The sequence below is a fragment of the Nymphaea colorata genome, chromosome 9 (genome assembly GCF_008831285.2).
Source record: "Nymphaea colorata isolate Beijing-Zhang1983 chromosome 9, ASM883128v2, whole genome shotgun sequence".
Taxonomy (NCBI): Eukaryota; Viridiplantae; Streptophyta; class Magnoliopsida; order Nymphaeales; family Nymphaeaceae; genus Nymphaea; species Nymphaea colorata.
In genome coordinates, this window is record NC_045146.1 from 13,306,068 (window position 1) to 13,317,319 (window position 11,252).

At 38.8% G+C, this 11,252-nt stretch overlaps 2 protein-coding genes across 2 annotated transcripts; one reads left to right on the top strand and one right to left on the bottom strand.

Annotated features, from left to right (window-relative positions):
• The first annotated feature begins 1,293 nt into the window (after positions 1 to 1,293).
• Positions 1,294 to 3,412, top strand: LOC116259874 (protein LPA2). Its single transcript, XM_031637845.2, has 2 exons — positions 1,294 to 1,900; positions 2,791 to 3,412. The coding sequence occupies exons 1-2, from the start codon at positions 1,417 to 1,419 to the stop codon at positions 2,928 to 2,930; spliced, it is 624 nt and encodes a 207-aa protein (XP_031493705.1). The 5' UTR covers positions 1,294 to 1,416; the 3' UTR covers positions 2,931 to 3,412.
• Positions 3,413 to 7,897: 4,485 nt separating this feature from the next.
• Positions 7,898 to 9,738, bottom strand: LOC116260593 (uncharacterized protein At5g23160). The gene is made up of 2 exons (XM_031639046.1): positions 9,283 to 9,738; positions 7,898 to 8,566 (listed from the first exon to the last, which is right to left on the bottom strand). Exons 1-2 carry the CDS (start codon positions 9,736 to 9,738, stop codon positions 8,069 to 8,071), a joined length of 954 nt encoding a protein of 317 aa, XP_031494906.1. The 3' UTR covers positions 7,898 to 8,068.
• Between the last annotated feature and the right edge of the window lie 1,514 nt (positions 9,739 to 11,252).

Sequence of the window (11,252 nt, forward strand, 5' to 3'; positions counted from 1 at the left end):
ACATTTGTTCTACGAACATTAGGAGCGATTGTGATGAACTAGCGGTTTATTAAGTTTTTAGCAACTATTTATGACTTTTTTAGCATATTTTTTTGCGGTGTTTTTAGCAACTGTTTATGGTGCTTTTAGCTTCTTCTTTTTTGTCGTCCCACACATGGTAGTATAAAACCTCTCTCCGGATGGCCGGAAAAATCTATGTCTCTCTCTATATATATATATATGTATATCAACAAAAAGTTATCAAATGTGTTACCCAAAATATCGAAAAATTCATATGTCCAATCACATTAAATACCTGTAAAAAACGAAACAAAGTATTTCATAAAGGTAAAGCAAGTTTTGTACTACGTTAGTAACCATAAGCACGCTGTCGTGGTGCTTTTCTGACCTTATTATTATAAATTAAAACCATAATATGTTGTGTCATGTTTCTATCTCTCAGCCACCGTCTCAAGAAAACCTGAAGAAAAATAAGAAGAAGAAAGTATGCAAAGATTTTTTATGTAGCTTGAAGACCAAAGTTCTCCTATGTCCATGGCCGCATTAGGTTTTTCAATAACTCATGATAGAAAATACAATAGATAGCACTCCCATTGAACATGGATATTGGAGCAACAATGCAAAACAAATAATTTTTGTTTGTTAACACAATTTCATAATATGTGCTTCAAAAACCATCATAATTGTGCTTCAAAAAAGATGAAAAATTCTAAATTGTAGAATCATAATTCCAAACTATGAAATTCCATAATAATTTTTTTTTGTTTGTTAACACAGTTTTATTTCATAACAAATGAGAATTTTCCTTGTAGAATTCCACATATCCGACCTGATCAAACACCCTACAAATCCGATTATCTTTGAACAAAAGACTTTGTTCAGACGGATCGACGTATGGTCATTATACAACAACCTCATATTTTGTCAATTACTATCATGTTGCTTCTCAAAAAAAATTATCAATAATATAATGTGTCTTCTAATGTGCTTTATCGTATTTTAATAGTATTTTGCCGGAAAACGTACTTTATTAAAATCTGGCATGATTTTTTTTTATCTGATATTTCATTTTGGTCTAGGAAATGCAGTAGATTCAGACTTGTCATATCAACCTTTGCTCTGGCGTATGCCGGGCGCTCTGACTAGTTTATTGATGTGAATCGGTTTTTCATGCGGATGTTGAGCACAGATTCATGCTTCCTTCACCACGTTTTAGATCCAACATCCACCCCAATATCTGCAATTAGATCCAGATTACTCAGACGAACCTTATCTGGACAAAAGGGATCGCCCGCTTAGCGGATCAGATTGGGTGGGGCACCCACTCCGTCCAAGCATCTGTGCGTCTTCTGGTTCGTCTTCCCATCTCCGCAGGACTCAGAGGGGGTGAGAGAGAGAGGGCGGCATAGTACTGGTATGAGCGCGAGCGTGAGTCTCGCAGGCGCGTTGCCGGCCGCGGCGAGTGGAAGCCGTCGACGTATCCCTCGCTTTTCTTCGCTACCTTTCAACCGATGCCTCCGTTCTTTCACATCTTCTACTTCCAGAAACGCCAATGTGGTGCGAGCTACGACGGCGGGTGAGGACGGCCGGGACGGAGCCCCAAAGGCACCACCATCGTCATCCGCCGCCGCTGCGTCTCCCAAGGGAGAGAGCATTGGCGGGGTTGGATTCGGCAGTGGCGGAAGCGGCGGTGATGGAGGCAAAGGCAGCAGGAAGAGGAGGGTCGTCCGACGGACGCCAGTGCAGAAGCCGCTGATTCAGTCGGCGGCAACGGCAACGGCGACGGCAACGGAGAAGGATGATGGTGGTGCATTGCCCGAACAAGAAAAGGCATTCATCCTCGTCTGGCTCGGTCTCGGCCTTCTTATACTCGTTGAAGGCATTGCTCTAGCGGCCTCAGGTATTGCCTCAATTCTCAACTATAAATTACTTGGAAAAATCTCTATCCAATGCAAAAGAGTTGGGAAGGGGAAAGATGGAGAATCCCCTATTAAGAGTTTCTTTAAGCCAATTTTTGGCAGGCTTGTGTGCTTAGGGCGGCTGTAGAAGTTATTCTCTCTCTTTTGCTGCACAATTTTGTTGACCATGAATCGCAGGGAGGTACGCTGCTGTTCGTAGAGCCTGCCAAGTATCCAAAGGCATATGTTTATATCTCCTAGGAATAACTTTACAAAAGCAAACTCATCGTCATCGCGTTTATTCGATTGGAAAATGGGAGATGGTTAAATGATTTCAAAATCGAATAGTTACATACATTTTTATATCATTTCAACTATACAATTCATGGCACTAACCAGGTTGTTTATTTTCCTGTCATTTTCATGATTTGGTGGGTAATCTTCTTCAATTGATAGTTGATCCCCTAATGTTTGAGGCTGCTTGTCAAGATTCAGGGCTTCAATTCCCCCCTTTCATGTCCCTGCAAAAATATATGGTTTACTCAGACGGCCTTTTGAATCACTTTAATTTGATTAAAGTGCTTGGCGTATCATCTATTAACATGTGATCGGGCATTTCTTTCTGGGCCAGCGGGTTGTGATCTCACAATTCTTAGTACCGATACCCTCTTTTCTGTATGTAGCAAATGGGATGAATGCTGATGCATGATTGTGACTTAAAGTCTCGATGAAGGAGAAGCAACAAATCTTAGCCCAATATTTCGGGTGCTTATTGCAACATTTGATGAAGCTCCTGGAAGAACGCATCGTATAGTCTTCTATGTTAACAGTTACGCTAAAGCTTTCAGAAGAAAAAACAGTATCTGAAGCACGTTTCCGTTTTGTTTTGCAGGTTTCTTACCTGACGAATGGGACAACTTATTTGTAAAATATTTGTACCCATCGTTCACTCCAACAGTTGTCTTGTTTCTAGGTGGGACTGTTGCATATGGAGTTTTCAAGTATCTGAAGGCAGGACAGAGTAAAAGTTAGACAAAATTTGATTCAGAAGCCTCACCTGGGCTGCATTCAACTGGAAGTTTCATCTTTTTACTCTTTTTGGCCACTCCATCTTCCATCTTGGATCCTGCCAAGCATAAGGTTTTCTGTAACTGCCAAACTTGAAGATAGAAGGCTTCTTCTCGGCACTTGCATCACTTTGTTTTTGATGTTTCAATCTGCTCATAGACCGTCTATAACCTCATCAGGTCAAGAAGCAAACTCACAAAAGTGAAAGAATATATGAATTCCCTAGTGAACTGTATCGAACCCGCGTGTAAGAAACCCTCTCTAGGGTGCCCATGTTGTACATGTGTGTTGAAAAGAGTAGCTCATACTATTGAAAATAGGTGATTGTTTTGGTTGCAGAGAAAGAACATGCCACTCGAGCTGCATTCTCAGCTTTCAGATGCATTGCTATGCTTCAGTAACCAATACGACATATAAAGTGGAATCTTATATCTGTCTTCAGAATCCTTCAGGTCTCCAGCCTTCAAGTAATGGTTGGCTTCTGGTTCTAGTGGATGCTCATAGACCAGCTAAATACTTTCTGGTGAGAATGGTTAGGTAATGTGGAGAAAAGATGATAAATGCAGATCGTCCTCATTAAATCATCCGTATTTTCTGTTGCCAGGGAATGAAAGTGGAAATACTGTAAACGATTATACCAGTCACACTTCATGAAGTTGGTGCCTTTTTTCTATGTTGTATAAGGAACACCCATATATTTTCGCCAGCAATGAAAGGTAATAAGTTGTATACATATAGATGGTGCCAATTATTTAATTGCATTAACTATGTCAACCAATCCTAAGTTCTTTATAATTATATTTATGTTTAGGTGAAACACTTTCAAATAAATAAATATTTTTTCCTATTTTTTAATTTTCACAAAGTAATTAAATCATCGAAATCATGGATTTTAGCATGGATCTTTTGCCACTTCAGCAAAAGCATGTCATGTCAGATCTACATAAGATTCATAGATTGATTTCAAATATAGAGTAATCAAACAACCCCTCGAACGTTACATGCTATGAGGCAACTAGTTATATGAACTTTCCACATCAATTACTCGGGTGGTGCCAGCCACAATCTATCTTTTCTTAGATAATTTAGTGGTTTTGATCTTCGTTTCTTGATAGCCAAAATAACAGCTGCAGTTCTTGGCAGCATACTAAACCTAGTTGTCTTTGCATGCAATACTTACAGCAATAAACAGCAGTAGTTGTATGTGTATAACTAGCTGTGGCTGGAGTGGTCCTCGGAGCACAATAGGTACCAATCTGGTGTCTCATGATTGACGTTGGGCTCCCTCTTCTAATCACCAATTTCGAATCAAAGTTATTAGGCTAGGACTAATAATCTTCATTATACGAACAATATACTGATACTTCACCTATATGCTGACACCTAGGCATATTCTTTGTGTCTGTGACAGTGTATACACAAAGCCACTATCATGCAAGTGCTTCACAGAATCATCAGAAAATGCTGCAATGGCCGTTAGTACTAATGAGGACTTGTGGAAGAGCTTGAGTTTCAATATACAATTTGAACCATTTGAAGGTAGAGAAGACATCCGTTCCCTGGCTTGGAGTAAAATATCCGAGTGCATTGGCTTTAACTGTGAACAGGTGGATCTGAATGTGGATATACTAGAATTGGATGTAACAAATCATAATGCGTGAACTTCATTAGAAGTGGATATTTATTTGACTTGTCATCAGAAAAAGGTTCATAGTTTTACAAGCAACTCATGAATCAGTTTACTCGAACGATATCTCATCCATTAGATATCAGTTCAAGTTTGTTGCACTGAAAAACCACAAAAAATCGCTAGATTTCCATCTTTTTCGTTTTAGGTGCAACTATGTCAGCTTCAACTAGGTGCATTGCAGGAGGGAAGATAGCTAATTCATCATTGGACTCGATATTATCAATTCTGGGGGTTCATATATTCAGATCTGGATTCGAATAAAGAAAAGTCATATTCGAATCCGAATCTGAAACCCGATTTTACAATCTGAATCTGATTTTTATATTTATATTTGAATCCGAATTTTGAATTGGATTTTGCCATTTTTCAAAATTTAATAGCATTAGATACATGATATTTGTCTACAAATGAATCCGATCTGAATCCGTATCCGAATCCAATCGGATGTTTATGTATATCTGAATCCGAATTCGATCGGATGCCATTTATTAAAATCCGAATTCGATCCAATTTCTTAATCGGATATTAATTTTTTTTTTTATATCCGATTTTTTCGTATCGGATTGGTCGGATATCCGATTCAAATCGGATATATTGACATCTCTAGTTTAACATGGTAGGTTTGCTTTGACCATAACCTTGTGGAGGCACTCACAATATGTATTGAGATAGTTCAGGGACAACTTTTCTAAAGTAAATTACACTAATCGTCAGAAATTGCTTTCGACCTTTGTTGCTGGTTTTCACTTGGTTTACTGAATCTAGATATCAGCTGCCAATGGGCAATACTTTGAACTCATGTTTTCTTAACAACTTGCTGATGTTCTCAACTCACCTCTGAACGAGAACTATAAAATCCTTCAAAGGAAGAGATAAGATCTCTCTCTAGGCTTCGATTTCTCCCCTTCAACCATCGAAAACAGTGGGGCGTATTCGTCATTGGATATCCTTGAATACAATGTTCTACATCACCAAAGATATACAACTTAATCGTTGAAAGTGGGCAAGAGAGAGGATGATCCGACAAGCTTTTCATCTCCCCTCAAATTGAAATGGGGTGGATGTCAGGTACATTTAAATACAATTTGCAACATCACCCACGATATTCTTCTTCACATGTAAATGAATTAGAAAAGACAGGATGCGTTTTACATATTAACCACTATCCCCAGCCATCGTCATTGATATCATCATCATCTCTGTGCTGACCAGCAGCTTCTCTGTTCCTTGCATGACCTTATCCTGCAAGAATGATATGGACCCTGATTTGGTTAACTAGCTGTTGTGTGGGTCGCAAGGGTGTAGTATGCCATGGTTAGCTGGGTAGGCGGCATATGAAAAACATGCTTCTTATTCGATTCTCATAGGTGTTATTCTTTTAAACTGTAAAAGGTGTGATCATGATACTCAAGTTGAAGGGTACAACATACCTTGCTCAAGTTCTAATGTAGTCCAAGACCTTGAAAGCAGGGGAAATAGGAAGGACCTTCGGGTCTTTGTCGGGTGGTGTGTTGTTAACCTCCTTCTCACCCGGACCAGCTGTTGTGTGTAGGTGGGTCAGTTTCAGGTCAAATGTTCCGTGGGCTACAGACCGATCCAGGTTTTGGAAAAGAAAGCACGCTGGATCCGATATTGAACTCTTGACCTCCTTCAACATGAACCGACCTTTAAGTCCAATAGCTTGGTCAGGTAGGCAAAGCTTCTGTGTTGCGGTCGAGACTGGGATATACGATAATAAAAGTGATCACAGTTTCCACGATGACAAAGGTTAAATATGCCAGCGGCGCTGGTTGTATTTTGACAAAGTGAAAGCTTAAGTTCTCTATTCAAGTAAAGTGCTTAACAACTAAATTTCTAACAATTTTTTAGCAATTACAGTCATTAATTGCAATAAATATGAGAGTTGAACTATAAAACGTGCTTGGTTGAAAAGGATCGTAGGTCAATTTGAAGAGTGCACTATCTGAAACAAGTTGGACACCAAGTAAATACACTATAGATAACAACTAATATCAGACTCAGAATTGGCTGGATTCCGATCTCATATCAGACCTTATTTCCTCTTTTCTATTTCCAGCAAATTAAGATGATCTAGGAATCAGCTACTTGGTTTTGCATGTAGAACAAATATGAGCAATCTGTTGAAATTCCTGGACCTGATATCATAACATTGTCAAACCATAAAAATTCAAAAGGTACCTCGAGATGTTCATATTCACACTAGGTCGATCATGATTTTATCATGGTTTTCCACTTCGCATACTGAAATTAAGGAGGAGTTTTTGAAAGTAGCATTGCCGATTGCTAATTATACATTGCACCAATCATGACGCGTGCTCATACTTTTTCATTATGTCTCCATGTTCTTTAACAACTTAAAATCTGCAACTCTACAGAGTTTCTCTTTCACCATCTTCCCAATTATAACAATAAATTTACAGACATCTCAAGAATTTCTTTCCTGCTATACAAAGATCCAAGGACATGACATCCCTATCTCATGCCTGGAATGGTGAACCGAAAATACAGGATTGTGTTGGATATATCCAAACACGGTTCATCACTTCATCTAACACGGCTCCCCTACCTGGCATCCTAGAGTCCACGACTTATTGGCAACATTCCCACTTTTTCCGGTGAGGAAATGCTGCTATGCTACACCTTTCCTCCATTCTTAGCTCTAGAGTTTTAGAAATACTTCAGGATCTGGGTGGACCGGTGGTACACTTATCAATTAGAATGTAGTCAGAGGTGGCCCTGACCCCACTTCAAAGCTTTTTTTTTTAAATTACATGTAAACTTTTTAAAAAAATTTCTTGTTCTATATAAAAATTTTGAAAAATGATATTTCGGCCCTACTCAAAATTTTAAAAATTTAATTCGGCCCGCCTCATGAAAAATTTCTGGCTCTTAAAGTTTGCTGTTTAAATGAGTCGAACCCACCGCCAACCAACTATGCTATACCTCTCGAAAAGCAACTTCCCTACTTCTTAACATCTATTAGAGAAAAAAATAAATAAATATTGGTGGGAGAAAAAATGAAACCAAATATCTCAGCTACCAAACGCAAGCGAAGAATGGGATCCAATACAGTGGACAACCTCATCTTCGCATCCATTTCCACCCTTGCTATGCATTAGAGACATTAATATTCTTTGAAAACAGTAAGCAACCGTAAATTTCGTGCCAAAATGAATTCTTATTCACACGTATCAACAGGACCATGGTAATAAAATCCCTTTGAAATTCTCAAAATGGGAAAAAAAAAAGAAACAAAGAGAAACATAAACTCTTTAAGATCTCAACCCAATTGAGCAAAGACCAAGAAAAGTTAGCCTTTCTACAAAAAATAATTAACAATACCTCTCTCTATATGTTCACCTTTTAAGACTATGGAACCAATAAGTTAGATTCAGTTCTTGTGGTTCCTTTTGAGCATGCCTTCCATGATCACCTTCTTCTTGTACTCATCTGAGTCCATATCCAGCTGAGCATGACCGTCCATCTCGGCATCGGCTCGGTGGGTGGTCTCCCGCCTCCTTAGTCGAGGGACCAAGCACAGACAGGCGCTGGTCCAGAAGATGGAACACAGTCTGCCGCATAGAAGCAGTGAAGTAAGACTTACAAGAACGATTGACATCCCTACCATAGGCCCGAGTTCGTAATCCGACTTCTTCCTTGCTCTATCGATCCGATTCCGGGAAAAATCCGGTGGGAGAAGGGATTTCCGGGGCTTCTGCTTATTACGTGCACTAGTTTTCTCAAAGCTAGAATTCTTTTCCGAGGAAGTTGTCGCCGGATCTCGACCGCGTGTTTCATGAACTTGACTTTCCGGTGCCGCTGTCACTTCTTGAATTTCTCGTATGGCAATAATTTCTTGGGATTCTGATCTATTCGGTCGGAAATTTGCCTGAGAAAGTTGAACCAGAAACGTAAATGAACTGGATAATTGATTTTCTAATTTCGTGCAACCACGCATGAGTTTAAGTACTGCTTAATTTGACGAAAGCAGGGGAGATAATTTGGCCGAATGAATGACGTAATAAATTAAACTTGAATTTATTAAGTTGTTGATTTCTTGCGTGATACGTAATATAAGATTGAGAACTCCCCTTCGAATTTTGTTATGAATGAGGAGCCGAATCATCAAATTTGGATTTCTTCTTTTCACTTTCTGCCTTTCTAATTCTTATGCATTTCGAAAAATCTATCTGTTAGAAAGTTGTGAAAACAAGCAGTTGATAACCGCAACCAAGAATTTTAGAACACGAAAGAAAAGTCTAACCATCACACATATTCTGTCAAAATCAATGCGGAAGTTTCAAAGTACTCATGAGAAAGTGGCAACCTGGAAACATAATGAAAGTCTCTCCGCTGTCAGTGTAGGGGAGGGAGAGGAATCAGGGCACTTTTTCTTCTCCACGCGCCGAGAAAATTTTCATGTGAGAACCTTAGTTTCTTGGAATGTTCGTGGGAAGAATTTGCCTTGTGATTGAACTAATTAGAAAAAGTTAACCTTTTTTGCCACTTTAATTTTCCTGTCCCTTTTTTTCTCCTCCTTACTAAACGTATGTTCTTCAAAATAGGGACGAGTTTTTTTTCTGATTTATGGATCCAGACTGGTACCTTTTGTTGGCTTTGATCTGCCGACGAGTCGCCGACTGTTGTTTTAGTTGGAAATATTGTGGCTTCAGGTCTAGATTGGTGGCCGGAATTGTCATCTGCAATGCCATTTGAGCTCCCGGCGATCTTCTGATCAGCTGTGGACGTGATCGCCCTCTCTGCATCCTTTCGTCCGACTTCGTGCCATCCTAGCATCTGAGCGATTCTCGGATTAAGTTCCGGCAGCTGTTTCCGGCCAGATTTCATCGGCTTAAACCAAGACCACTTCATCCATATTCTCCCTTGCTTCTCAGGCCTATCTTTCGAATCGTCAGGCTTTCGTGAAACTCGTGGATCAATCTGTGCATGGGACTTCTTCTTCTTCTTCTTCTTCTTCTGTTCGCTGAAGAAGCTGGGAATTTGAAAACACGAAGGGAAGCAGGAACACCGTGCTCGGGATTTCTGGACTTTGGTGGCCATGGAGTCATCCGTGTTGGTTCCGAACTCGTTCTTATTTCGGGCTTTTTTTCTTTTTCAGAACACTGCTCACCATAATATCTATTTTCCAAATTCATACTTCACCTTTTGAGAAGTTATGGAAGACCACCCCCTTTGAAGGTTCGCAGGGATGGGTCTTGCCATACTTAAAAAAAAAAAAATTATATCTAAATTTTAGAAAATTTGACTTGTTTTATATAAAAATTTTAAAAAATTGTATTTCCGGCCAATCAAAATTTAAAAACTTTAATTCAACCCTCTCATGAAAAAATTCACCGCCCTTGAAGGTTCGAACATTCTTCTTGGCCGCTGCCATTCAAATAATTTAAGAAATCGACCTGAGACACAGAATTTTTATATATGTTTGACTGCTCATAACAGATAAGACATGCACAATTGTTATAATTTTCAAATGCTTATTTATTTGATTAAGTTGGTTGTGGTTGTGGATGGCCGGTTCAGATATAAATGTCAACATCTTCTATAGGCGAACAGGCTCTAGACCCTGAGGGCAAGGAAAAGGAGAGTTGAGTTAGGTTTCTCTCATCAAACCTTGTTAGTTAATTACGGGAATTGAACTTCAGACAAAACATAAGATTTACAAGGCAAAAAAAATGGATCCCCATTAATTTTTTCAAATTTTCACTAAATTGTGCTTATACATTAAAAAATCATGTTTTATGTGCATGCTTATCCTTAGGTTTTCCATCATGAAATTCTGACCATATGTTTATATGGTTTCTGTGCTGTTTGTTAGGTTTACCAATGCTTATAAAGGTTGAATCAATTGTCCCGATTAGCAAAAAAAAACAAATGATAAATTAACATATCTTGAAAATAAGGACATATAAATTTAAAAAATGGTCGACAAAGTCGGAATATAATTATAGAACCCTTATAATTTTATGTCAAACACAACTCCTTGTCAACGAAGTGAGATGTTGTGGGTAATTGCCGTGGTCAAATATACAAGCTATGCCAACCGATAGCAGAAGTGGCAGCAGGATCACACGAAAAAGGAAATTCAGAAAGAAACGATGTGTAAATTAAGTTGAACATCTAACGGGTTCGCACTTGCTTTCTCATGAAGTTTCAGTAGAAGCATGGCAATGACGAGGACTCATGCACTCAGGGGTAGAGTCAAGGCTGTTCATGATTCAGTTGTTTTTGTTTTTAATTTACATGTAAATTTTTAAAAAATTCATTTGTTTTACATAAAAATTTTGAAAAATGATATTTCGGTTCTAATTAAAATTTAAAAAATTTAATTAGTCTCTTCTCATACAAATTTTCTGACTCTACCTTACATGCACCCAATGTTTATCTTTCTGATGGACCCACCGAAAAACAAAAATCCGGCAACTTGGTGACGTATAAGAAGAAACAACGTCGTGGTGCAAACTATTCAAACAAAGCCGGGGAAAAAAAGTCAGGTGGCCCCTTTTATTTTTCTGAAATTGGTACCCGTTCTATCACCCTCTCTATGATCTGTCAAT

What these genes read in the sequence shown, in the direction of transcription:
- LOC116260593 (XM_031639046.1), bottom strand. Translation starts at nt 9,738, where the DNA reads ATGGCCACCAAAGTCCAGAAATCCCGAGCACGGTGTTCCTGCTTCCCT. An exon ending in CAGATCAAAGCCAACAAAAG is followed by an intron (nt 8,567 to 9,282) that starts GTACCAGTCTGG and finishes CAACTTTCTCAG; the next exon opens with GCAAATTTCCGACCGAATAG.
- LOC116259874 (XM_031637845.2), top strand. Translation starts at nt 1,417, where the DNA reads ATGAGCGCGAGCGTGAGTCTCGCAGGCGCGTTGCCGGCCGCGGCGAGT. An exon ending in CATTGCTCTAGCGGCCTCAG is followed by an intron (nt 1,901 to 2,790) that starts GTATTGCCTCAA and finishes TTTGTTTTGCAG; the next exon opens with GTTTCTTACCTGACGAATGG.